This window comes from Dryas octopetala, chromosome 2, assembly GCF_963921425.1.
Source record: "Dryas octopetala chromosome 2, drDryOcto1.1, whole genome shotgun sequence".
Classification (NCBI taxonomy): Eukaryota; Viridiplantae; Streptophyta; class Magnoliopsida; order Rosales; family Rosaceae; genus Dryas; species Dryas octopetala.
The window spans coordinates 32,887,757-32,900,545 of record NC_141367.1 but is presented as its reverse complement, the minus strand read 5'-3'; the positions used below and the strand labels follow the sequence as shown (position 1 = coordinate 32,900,545).

Below are 12,789 nucleotides of genomic sequence, written 5' to 3'. Positions count from 1 at the left end.
AAGTACATTGCATAAGATGATAAGAAGATAGGGAAAAAGGAATCATCAATTTTTGTCTGTTTCTTATTATCTTTTGTAAGATTGTAAGGCTGATTATTATGTTTTTTAAGACACGGTCTGATTGGAACTTTGGAAGTTCTGAGAGAGGAACAAGAAAACAGAATCTAATTGGAAGTGCTTTTGTATAAAGCACTTCTAATAAAAGCGCAAAAAAATCATTAAAACCACTAAAAGTGCTCATTCTCTATTCAGTATGTTATAGCCAAAACCATTGAAACGCTTGACTGCCAAAACAACTCCAAAAAAACTTTCAAAACTATTGTATGGTTTCACATCGCTTGGTTATCTTTAAAATATATAGCATATAAGCACATTGATATCCTCTTCTTGTAAGTTAGTTTTGTAGAAATAAGTTCTACCTATGGATTTAACACGAAACATAAATGAAAATGGTCAAAAATGGAGGAAAATGGTAACATTCTTGGATACACATGCACTTGCCACAATAAGAGGAGAAAAAGGCTTTCTTGGAATGTAAAGAGTCAAAAGTAGAGCCATAACTGGTCAATCTAATCTTCATTACATTCCAGACCTGATTCTACCAAGAAGCATTCTCCATGTTAAATTGTAAATAATTATGAACAGTGAACTATTCAACAAAAACCAACCACAAGAAGCTGTTTTTGGCATAAGCCTCACAAAAACCCTGCTGCAGTTTTTGCATATGAACAGTGAACTCTTCAATAGCTGGTATTAGTGTCACTAATAACCATAGCATGGTTTTCATAGTTAGTTTTAAGTTTTAACATCTGAAAATATGAGAATGAATGTAGGAGACAGTTCTCAGTAGTATCAAAAACTGATTGCCTGTTGTTCTGATCAATATAGACTAGAATTACAAACTTTTTAGACATGTGAAATGGGCATTAAAATCTTCAAAATCAATATTCAATCTTATCCTAGAATATTCTGATTCCATTTCCAAAATACTCTCGACTTTGGCAAATTCTAGAGATCACTGAAAATCTGGAGATAGAACTTATGTGTTCCATTCGAACAATATGTATTAAAGTGGCAAATGTGAACTCCAAAGTATAAAAGTCAAATCAGTAGGCAATTGGTGGAAATTCAATCATCTTATATATTTATTAACAAGCTTAAAATCATATATCAACATTTAAAAGGCAAAGATGAAATGTACCCTTAACAACATTTAAATGATCAACAATGGGGACATCAGCAATGTACCCTTGACTGTCATATATTTGACAATTAACAACACATTAACAAATTAATGAATACATGAAAGGTCAGGTAATCAAACCCAGAACAAGTGTGATACCAACAAATCTACATTAATGTAAAATCTGCAAGCAAGAAAGCTTACATGGCCTCCATTATATTCACTTGAATCAAATTTAGGCAGCAAACTGTGTATCATCGACTGCATGAGAACTACCACTTGCATGAAGAATTGCGTCATCTCTCCTTGAACATATGAATGACCTTTTTGTAAATGAATTATTTCGCATCAAATGAGGGACTTCTTTCCCATAACCAGGAGTTGATGGATTTCTCCCTCTACTAACATATCGTCCACTACCAAATCTAGAAACCCGATTTGCTGCTTTTGAATGGGGCTCATCTCCATCTGCCTTACCCCGAAATTCAGACTCTTCATCTGTACCTGCCATAAGCTCCATCAAATTGCTACTAAACCCCAAATCAGAGTAAACTCTTCGCGAATTCCTCATCGCTTCCCTGGCCAACTTAGTTTCCAGGGCTTCCAAATTCTCTTCTCCAACACCCTCTAGCTTCGAACTCAAATGGGCAATCCTTGATTCAACAGGGCGCCCCATGGTCTCTACCATTGTACATGGATTGTTAAAACCATTCCATGAATGCAAAGGGACCAATTTACTCAACCCACTAAGCCAAACCACCACCTCTTTCATCGTTGGCCTACGCTCCCTACAAGACCTCACACACTTGGCTGCAATGACAGCCAACTGCTTCCTCACAATGGGGTCTTTAGGAGGTGCAATTCTCGTATCATAAATCGAGATTAGCTTCCCTCTCTTTATGAGTGGAATAGCCCAATCCACAATAGAAGGTGGTGAATGCCCAACATCAATAGCCTTCCTACCACTTATAATCTCCAACAACAAAATCCCAAAACTAAAAACATCAGTTTTAGTACTCAAATTGTCTGGGGTCACATAGCAAGGGTCCAAGTACCCCATAGTCCCTGCTGGCGGGGTGGACCGGAGCCTATAGTCATCGAAATGGCAGTACCGGAGAGCCAACCCGAAATCGCCCAACCGGGCATTGAAACTACGGTCAATTAGAACATTTGCAGACTTAATATCCCTATGAATTACAGGTGGGTGTGATGAATGTAAAGTGTCAATGGCCTTAGCAGTTTGCAAAGCTAATCTAATCCTACGACCCCAATTGGGAGGCCGAGCAGTACTAGAATGTAAAACATCATAGAGCGTACCATTGCTCATGAACTCCACCACCAAAAGCCTGTCTTTGGAGTCATTGGAGAAACCCAGAAGATTGACCAGTCTCGGGCTCTGAATCTTGGACAAGATCTCGATCTCGTTGTCGACCTCGTGAATGGTTTCTGGGCCAGAAGAGGAAACGAGTTGGGGAGTTTGGGGATGAGCTCTAGAGGGTTTCTTGACAGCAACAAGACGGCCACGGAGTACAGCTTTGTAGACATAGCCATGGCTGCCTTTGCCTAAAAGCTTTTGATCAGAAAAGCCATTGGTGGCAGCTTCAAGATCACTGTAGTCGAAGTGTTGGATCTTGAAGGGTTTTTTTTCTTGGGTGGTGGTTTTGGATGATGATGGGGTTTGGGAATTGGAGATGGAGATAGCTGATTCAGCTTTGCAGGAAAGGTAGCCCATAGAATCAAGATTTCTTCGTTTTGGATTTTGGTGTTTGGATTGAAGGAAGATTGGGAATGATAGACTTTGGTGGAGTTTGATGATAATATGTGTGTGACGTGATCATATGATATGAAATACTGAAATACTACCAAAAATTGGTTGAGTTTGGAGGTTTGGGCTCTCTTGGTGTTTTGTTCTCAAACTGTTTGTGGGGTTGTATGTATTTTTAGTGACGAGGGAGAGAGTCTTGTACATTATAAAGTTCACTTATGGTCCTTTGGTTTGGGTTAAGTTCAACTTTGATCCATGTTGTCTGAATTGTTATAATTTTGGTCCAATATTTTACAAATGATTGCAACCTAAGAATATGATAGTATTTTCGGTCTATTAATTCATTAAATTCATTATTGAATCGTTGATAATTTTTCAGCTACATGACCAAAATTGCAACAATTTGTAAAGTATATGATCGAAAACAGAACGAATTTGATGATTTAATGAACAAAAATACTAACGTATCCTTAAATTGCAACGATTTGTAAATTACAATACCAAAATCATAACAATTGAAACTACAAAAACTAAAGTGAAACTTAACCTAAACTACAGAAACCAAAAGTGAAATTTAGCCATTTTTTAAAAAGGGAAATCCAATGAGATACACATTACATTTTGTGATTGGGAGAGAGAGAGAGAGAGAGTTTTCTCCTAATTGGAATCAAAGGAAATATACATCGCATGTTGACACTGAGATACTATGAAGAGCAATGTTAGGAATCCCAAATTTGTATCCAAAATTTAGATCTCGAATTATGTGTCAGTATTTCATTGATTAATACATGGTCCACCTTAAGTATTATTTTTTTCACAACAAGTAAAACACTGACTTATGTAGTGACACATCATTTGAGATCCAAATATGAGATATAAATTTAAAATCTCTAACATTATTGTATTATGAATATTGATAAAGATCAACTTATGTCTCCATTCCTTTTTTTTCTAATTTTTTTTTTATGAGTTTCTAATTAAATTGAACGAGACTATTTCTATATTTTTATTAAAAGCAATTTTAGGATTGAGGAATTTTTTTTTTGGTCAAAATAATATTTTTGGTCTCTATAATTTCAATTATTTCTTTGTGTGATTCCCTTCAAATTGGTTAGGTCCATGAATGTTGATCATCATCAACCAAAACAAAAGAATTCATCCTCCTATACCTTTATAAATTTCACATATGCATTTTGTATAATCATAAATCATTAAATACTATAGTCAATTCCATATTTTTTTTTAAATATGAATTAATTTTTTGGTCAAATATGAATTAAATTAATCACAGAATTGACCATGCATCTATTCACATTGTAGACAGAGACATCCATATCACAATCCATTATATATATTTTATATAAAAAATGCAAATTACTTTTTTAATTAGGATTCTGATCATCTGCTTGTTTTTGCTTAACTTTTAAACATATTTATATATTTATTATTTAAGAGTAAAGAACAAATGGTGATATGGATTCATAACTTTTTTTTTTACCGGTGAAATGGATTTGTATCACTTTTTTTTATATGAATGGAATTATATAATATTTATATTACACTGTTAAGAAAACAAATAAAAAAGGGGCTAAGATCTTATAATTAAACTTCACCAACTAGCCGATAGTTTAGTGATATTTTTATGTTCAATATTGGGAGAGGTCCCAAGTTACACAGAAAAGTTTTACCAAATTAAACATAAACTGAAAAGATGAAATTTAAGTTATTTAATAAGAATAGTATCAGAAATTCTAAATTTGTGTCCCATATTTAGATTATGACAGATGTGACAATATTTGATGTATTCATGCTTGGGTCCACTTTAAGACTAATATATTTACAACAAATGAAATATTTTCAAATACACTATCGCATCATTTGGAATCCAAATATGAGACACAAATTTAGAATTCCTAACATTATTCTTTGAACATTTCATAATATGAGTGTATATAAAATTATAAAATATTTAGTTTGGAATATTAGAAGCTAAACAGAGAATGCTAATAACATTACCCTTAACAAAAACACTATATTTTACAAGCCTATCACTTCATGGGTACAAAACTATACATTAAAACAAACAAGAACAAGCCAAAGGTATAAAGACTACATTTTGAGTCTTTGGTAATGATATTCAACCCAAAGAAAAGTCACTTTCTGTTTTAGTTTTACTAGCTAGTAATTATTGACCGAAGAGCTTCGACTAAATGCAAAGGTAAGAACTAATAGATTACTTACTGCAAGACAGCTAGAGTTTCCTGGCCAAAAAAAAAAAAAAAAGACAGCTAGAGTTCAGCAAGCATTCAGGAGCTTGGTTTAATTTTAAAAATTCTTCATCAATCTTTGGTCTGCCCAAATGTTTAGACCAAGAGACAAGTCTATAAGCCAATATATTTCATACCACTTGCACCCAATAGACATCAACAGTGCTTAGGACTTCCAATATTTTCATGTATAGGACCAATTCAATAACCATACTTCTATTGAATATTTAAATCTGTGGATGAAATTAATTAAGACTAAATTTAGAATTTTTTATGAATCAAGTGTCGTTCATGATATTTGAACTCAGATTATTTTTTAACAAAGAAAAATTGTGTATCATTTACTATACCAAATAATTATTGACAAATAAAATTTAAAGTTTAACAACCAACTCAATTATCTCTAACTAGACCAACTACATTAATTCAATATGCAATCAATTCTGAGGCCTCTTTTTTTTTTTTTTTGGTGAACTGGGAGCCTTAGGCCCAATTCTAAGGCCTCTTTAAATATTCCTAAAGATTTCTTAATAATGTAGATAGGATCAACTTTTTATGTTTTGATCTCCAAAGCATAATTCATTGAAGCAAATAGGGTATTACATAGTATCATGGAGAAAAGGTTCCAACCAAGAAGGAAATTAATCATGCCATAAATGAAAGTTACTACAATTCAAAGCAAAACTAGCAAATACATATACAACTTGAATACAGTTTCGAGAGATATAACCACTCGTAGAACTATCAAATAGACACCAAATTCCCTTTGCCTCATAAGATGCTTATTGTCTGATGCAAGATTTTCTATGGGGCTCCTAAATCAATTGATGATAGCTTGAGCATCCGACCCAAAAACTACAACTTCAACACATGCAATCAAACAATTGTACCCCGCAAAAGAGTTCCAAAATATTAGCTTATTGGGATGAACATATGCCGAAAAAAAGATGGACAATCACCACAACAACCTCTCTATGACTATCCTGAAGAACAACACCAACACCTCTATCCTCATTCGCGGGCACAAAAGCACCGTCCACACTAACTTTCAAAATAACAATTAACTAACATAAATTCATCTCGATTGATAGTCAAAGAAAACCCTAGATCAAGAAAGGGATTCAACAACCACAACTAAACTAGATGGTGGAACCCTAGTCAAATCCTCGACCAAGAGAGGGACTCGACAAAACTAAAACAACTAAATCACCTAAATCACGAGCCTATAGCGGCCTGGAAATTCCAGGTTGCCACCACAAACAAATTTTGGGATTTTTCCCTCTAATGGCTAGGGTTTTCTCTCAAGAGGTTTGTGGTTACCAATTAATAAAAATATCAATTTTAGGGTAAAATTTTTATGTGGGTACTTAGATAGGATCATTGAGAGGTTCTTATAGGTGATCAAAAGGTCATCAGCATAAGCTCCATTGAGTTAGATTAAGATAGATCCAATATTCAATTCCCTTCAATATAACAAAAAAAGAAAAAATCAGTTCATCCCACCTGAATTTGGCATCCTAGTTCCGTTGTTAGCCATTCTAGTACCAATTAAAACCTTAGTTCTATATCATATATATTCACAATCCAATATATCATATAAAATCACAATCCCATAAGATTTTTTTTTTTTTTTCAATCTTAGAACATGCACATTACATGTATAAATAACTTTAAATTATTTGAATGCGCTAGGTAGTAAAATTACAAAGTAACACTACGAAGTCCTTGGCGTTAACTTAAAAGGTGAATGGATAGAGAAATGAATTAGGATTATGATAAGTCAAAATGTTCAATTCCTTCATATGTTAACGCTCAAAATGTTCAATTCCTTCATAGAGTATTATCATTTTCTAGAAATAAATTTGTACTTTTCAAATTTTCTGGAAACACGCAGATAGAAAATTGGTAATTTTACCCCATAGTAAATTAGTACTAGTCAAAACGAGTTGAAAGAAATTTTTTGTGTATTTTTCTGATTCCATAGTTATTTTTTATTAATTTTCAAAGCTTATACAAATAGAAAAATAAAAAAAATCTGAAAATAAAGTAAAAGATGTGACAGGTAGCACACATCCAACACACTACGTCAGTGTCTAACAGAAAAATAAATAGAATTAACGGTAGGGGTTGTATATTGTTACACGGAACAAAATTTGTATAACAATTAGTAAATTTTTTTTTATTTGGGTGATAAATACACACACCCTTTATAATCTGGATGATAAATGTAAAAATTTCTCTAAAATTAAGGGTGACATGAAATTAAAGGTAAAGAAAAGTTTCTTAAATGGTGAAAGATTCTGGATTCGGATCACATTCCTAATTTTTTAATCACGTCTATATATATTAATCTTGTGGCTAACGTCGTTTGAGTGCAAACTTAACATTCACAGACTTTCGTTTCCCCACTTCACAATAAGAAAAAAAAAAAAAAAAACAGAATAATATTTGATAAAATGGGAAAGCGAAAGCCAATTAGTTGTTAATCATCAGAAGCTTTGGCCTTTGACTAACAGCATTCTTCAAGAACGCAGCAAACGCACCGTACTCTTCAAGCATTCTAACATCCGCCTTACACCGGAGAAACTGCGGAAAGAACAGCCAAAAGCAGGTCAGTACCACAAATCCAACGGTCAGTACCACAGAGATCAGCCTCGGCAACCGACGCCTGCCGGTTAACGCCTTCTTCAAAACGATCTCAGCCGTCAAACACACCCCTTGCAAAACGAAGAACCACGTGACCTCCCACGTGGGACTCACGCGCCCCATGTAGTAGTAGATGAGCTCGTGCATCAGCCCGGACACAAAGAATGTTGCCATGATAGAGGGTAGTGAGGCCCACTTGCTGCCAATGACGCACGTGGAGAAATTGATGGTGGGTTCGTATACTGCGAGGCGTAGGATACTGGTGGCCATGAGGTTCCATCTTCGGCCCCAGAAGTCTTGGAGTGAGGTGGAGAGGTATGGCTCGTTGAAATGGGGCTTGAGGTCTAATCCCAGTAAGGCTCGAGCCAGGACTGCTACAATGGCCAGGAGGATTTCTAGGAGAAGGTATATGTACAAGCAATGGAGGACTAAGATGAGTTTTGGGTGGATGTGATCACTGTAATTAAGGACACTAATTAGAATGGCTAAAAGCAAGCCCTTTATTGCATGATTTAGGGTTGATTTGTGGCCTTGTATGGTCTTTTTGGGAAATGGGGTTTCTCCATTTTGGCCATTTAGATGGAGTTTTGGTGGAGATGGGTTGGTTTCAATTTTGGGATTTTCGGGTTTTGGATGTGGGTTTTCTCTATTTTGGCCATTTTGTTGGGGTTCTGAGGGAGATGGGTTGGTTTCAGTTTTGGGATTTTGAGGTTTTGGAGGTGGGTTTTCTCTATTTTGGCCATTTAGATGGGATTTTGGTGGAGATGGGTCAAATTTGGGATTTTGAGGTTCTTGAAGTGGGTTTTCTCTGTTTTGGCCATTTTGATGGGGTTTTGAGGGAGATGGGTTGGTTTCAAATCTGGGATTTTGGGGTTTTAGAGGTGGGTTTTGTTGGATCTCAATTGGAAGGCAAGCAATGACCATGAAACGTCCAAAGGAGATTGATGGGTCCAAAGCTAAAGGACCTTTGCCATAGGCAAAAAGTAGAAGCTTGAAGCTGCCAAACCATGAGATGAAAAAAGCAGTGGCACCTCCAAGATGTATGGAAGAGAGATTGAGGGGGAGGTACAAGAAGAGGCACACAACTGGGATTACGCAAAGGAGTCTTGGTGTACCTTTTGGGACTGTTTTACCAATGGAATAGCAGTAGAGTATGCATACAAATACTGAAATCCATACCTTAATGAAGTAGTTAAATTCACCCTCCATTCTCGCTCTCTGATCTTGCTATTCTCTTTGTTGTTGATGTTTGGTGCTGTTTGTGGTGAAGATAGGAGGTTTTGGAATAAATGGGAAATGTAGAGGATGATTAAGAGAAATTAGAGGTTGATGAAGAAGGGTAGGGACAGAACTGAGAAGAGCACCAGGGAGAAGTAGAACTCTTCATAACCATGAAGAATTGATAGATTGTACAGATGATCAATGGGCCAAAGTAGTGATAAACTATTCTATTGGATTTTTTTTTTTAAGTACAAATAGGGACTCTAGTCTTCACTAGATTAACAAATTTTCTATTAGCTTAGGGGGACCTTAAAAAAGAACAAAGAAAGCACACCTATTTTTTTGGCCACTCAAAAAAAGCACACCTTAGACTGCCTAATTGGTACTTTTAAAAATCGCTAGGTTTTTTAATTAGTACTAGTACCTAGTATTAGCTTAGGGGGACCTTATTGGAGAGAGAAGAAGGGGGGGGCCTAGCGCTGGACCTTATTGGAGAGAGAGAGAGAGAGGAGAGGGGGGGCTAGCGCCTAGGAGGTTAGATGGTTTTTTTGTTAGTACTAGTATTAGCTTAAGGGGACCTTATTTATTAGTACTAGTATTAGCCTAGGGGGATATTATTAGTTTCATATAAGAGAGAAATTGTTAAGATAAGTATTCTGAAAAATTGTTAGAACATTGCTTAGCGCCTAGGCGGCCGATAGAGCAATTTTTAGAACATTGCTTTTTGAAGGTATCTAATACCAAATATAACAGTTGTTTTTAGCATGAGACAACAGTGTAAAAAGTAGTGCAAACATTAATCCAAAAGACCAAAATAAAAACAGATAATTCTTTGGTCCAATTAAACAGTGTTTGTTTGTTTGTCTTTTAATTTTATTATTAAGTCTGAGTAGATTAATTGAACTAAAATCATATGATTTAGTGACTTCGGTCTAGTATAATTATGCTATTACATAATCTTCTAAATAAGGAATTAATGTCATTTTTCTCCTTAGACTATATATTATACTTGTATTAGTTTGCTTCCAGACTTCTAATTTGAAAAATTAAGAATTTTGACTTTTTTTAATTTTGTCAATTGATGTTATTTTTTTAATTTACACATTTTTTATCCAAATCTCTGTTTATGGAGGGATAATCAACTTAAATTTAGCAAAAAATGAGAAAAAAATGGTGCATGAGGGAAAAATGGTAAGATCTAAATGAAAATGACCATTTTACCCTCAAAAGGATCTCACATGATTAATATATGGTGCTATGTAAATGGAAATTTGGAAGAAAAATAAGTAAATTGACAAAATAATCTCAATTGGAAAAATTGACCGTCTTTAATTTTTCAAATTAGAAATCTTAAGAGCAAACTGATACAAGTGTAATAGTTTGGACAACAAAATGATATTAATCCCTCTAAAGTCTAAATAATACTTTTTTTTTTAGGTAATTACATAAATGGTCTACTTATTATTCACTAAGTTTCTTTTTGGTTCACAAATTTTTTTAAGTGCCATATTGGTCCACGAATTGTCTAAAATATTCCATTTTGGTCCAAATCGGGCAAAACAAAACAATTTTGCCCCTTAATTTTATACTAATGAATTAACTTTGAGAGACAAAATTGTCTATTTTGGACCAAAATAAAATACATCATATAATTTATGGACCAATATGGAACTTAAATAAATTTGTAGATCAAAACGAGACTTAGTGAATAATAAGTAGATCATTTCTGTAATTTTTTTTTTTTTTTTTTGTACAATGACGGTCCTAAGCCCACAAAAGAACACTAACCAGGAACAGCCGGCCCCAGAAATCTAATGGACATCATCAGTCAAAACAGACTCAATAGAGGAGGAGGAGCTACATGACTCTGTACCAAGATCATAACTATGACTCAGCTTGCAAGACCAAATAATGCTTTCAATTGCTTTGTGAACAAAATGAACAAACATGATGTCTTCCCCTTTAATAGGGAAACGCATCTTCACTACACCAAAGCCACTACGTTCGGTAGCATTTTTCAATCTGACATCGGTTGAATGTTTTATCACTGCCTCTAATGTGGGGATGTTGGTAATTCATGTTCGTTGGGTTGAGATAAAAGTATTAAACTAATTGAGTCAACATATATAAACGTGACATGATCATCAATTAATTAATTGTGTTAAATATTCTTAACACTAAAACAACGCGATTATTATACAAGTAACACTAGGCAATTGACATATGCATGCATACCCTAGTTAGTAATTAGGTTGAATTAAGAGCCAGTTTGATATTTCTATGAGGAAAAACAGTTATGAAGTAAAGCAGCTGTGAAGTAAAGTCAGCTGTAAAGTAAAGCAGTTGAGTGTTTGATAAACTATGTTTTCAAAAGTACTGTGAATGTAAAAAACAGTATCAAAGTGTTTGGTAAATGTTAATGTAAAAGTGTTATGACTGTGTATAATTATTAAAATGGACATGATACTGAAAGTGCATTTCACTTATTTATTTGGTAAAAATAAAATATTTTTTTTACTTATTTTTAAAACTTTTGGCTACAAATTTTTATTAGCATTAATTTTTCTAAAAACAACATTATTCAATAAGTATGCCTATTATTTTTTTAGGTATATTATAATTTGAATCGTACAAATAAAATATCATAATTAATTATCACAATATAAAATATAACTAACAATGGACATATTTTTTAATTTAAAATAAACAAATAAAAATTATAGAAATCAATGAAGGTATTATGGGTAAAATAAAATATTCATTGTTGTTGTGATTTACTGCAGCTTTCAAAAATATCTAGAAACCTGCTTTATGTTTTTACTGTGGGGAGTTGAGAATTGCGGGGAAAATCAGATTTTAATTTTTTTACCAAACACCAAAACTACTGTAGGTGATTGAAAATTGTTATCCACAGCAGCTTTTGGGTCCTCCACCACAATCTCAAATGGGGCCTAAGTCTTGTTTGAATTAACATGATTTACTCGTAACACGTTATAACTCGATGCAATTAAAATTTTGATCAGTTTTATTTATTATAATTATACTTAAAATAATATATAAACATTAAAATTATAATCAAATTTCTAAATAGGTTATAACCATATTAAATAGATAATATGTTATATTTCTGCTGACACAATTACTAGATATGTCAATTCATGTCATTTTCAAATTAGGTGGGTTAAACATATTGAATGGGTAGACACAATTTTGGAACACGATTCACTCCGATTTGAAGGTCTTGTTTATTTTATATTGTTTTTTATTTGTATAAAAAATTGTCATCTTTAAACTCGAACATCATACTAAAATTAAAATTGAAAATCACTCAACCAATAAACCATATCTTGTAGTATTAATTATAAATCCCTTTATGGCTTCAGTTGTCATCTTCATTTTATTTTTTTTGCAATTTCCTAGGATAAATATATAGCAATTTTAGATTGATAGAAAACAAAAATTGAGTGAAATAAAAACTTAAGAGAATAAAATTTTAGAGTCATTTTTTCCTTGCTTATTTTTTATTTTGTTAACTTTATTGGAAAAAGATAGTAGGTGTATGTGTTGGATAAAAGTGGCTCGATTGGATCATTGACCCAATCTCACATTGAAAAAGTGAAAAATCATTAATTGGAATATAAAAAATTAGACAACACACACTAACGTCGAAGCCTTTTAGTAAAATCTCACACCTATTTGGTGTTGTA

General features: G+C 33.5%; 1 protein-coding gene and 1 pseudogene across 1 annotated transcript; both read right to left on the bottom strand.

Moving 5' to 3' along the window:
- Positions 1-1,128: 1,128 nt before the first annotated feature.
- Positions 1,129-3,085, bottom strand: LOC147295915 (Protein kinase superfamily protein). Its single transcript, XM_086232845.1, has one exon. It carries the CDS (start codon positions 2,913-2,915, stop codon positions 1,419-1,421), a length of 1,497 nt encoding a protein of 498 aa, XP_086088971.1. The 5' UTR covers positions 2,916-3,085; the 3' UTR covers positions 1,129-1,418.
- Positions 3,086-7,533: 4,448 nt separating this feature from the next.
- On the bottom strand, positions 7,534-9,284 carry LOC147295914 (acyl-CoA--sterol O-acyltransferase 1 pseudogene; annotated as a pseudogene).
- Between the last annotated feature and the right edge of the window lie 3,505 nt (positions 9,285-12,789).

Excerpts from the sequence above, each read along its gene's own strand:
- LOC147295915 (XM_086232845.1), bottom strand. The coding sequence starts at position 2,915 with ATGGGCTACCTTTCCTGCAAAGCTGAATCAGCTATCTCCATCTCCAAT.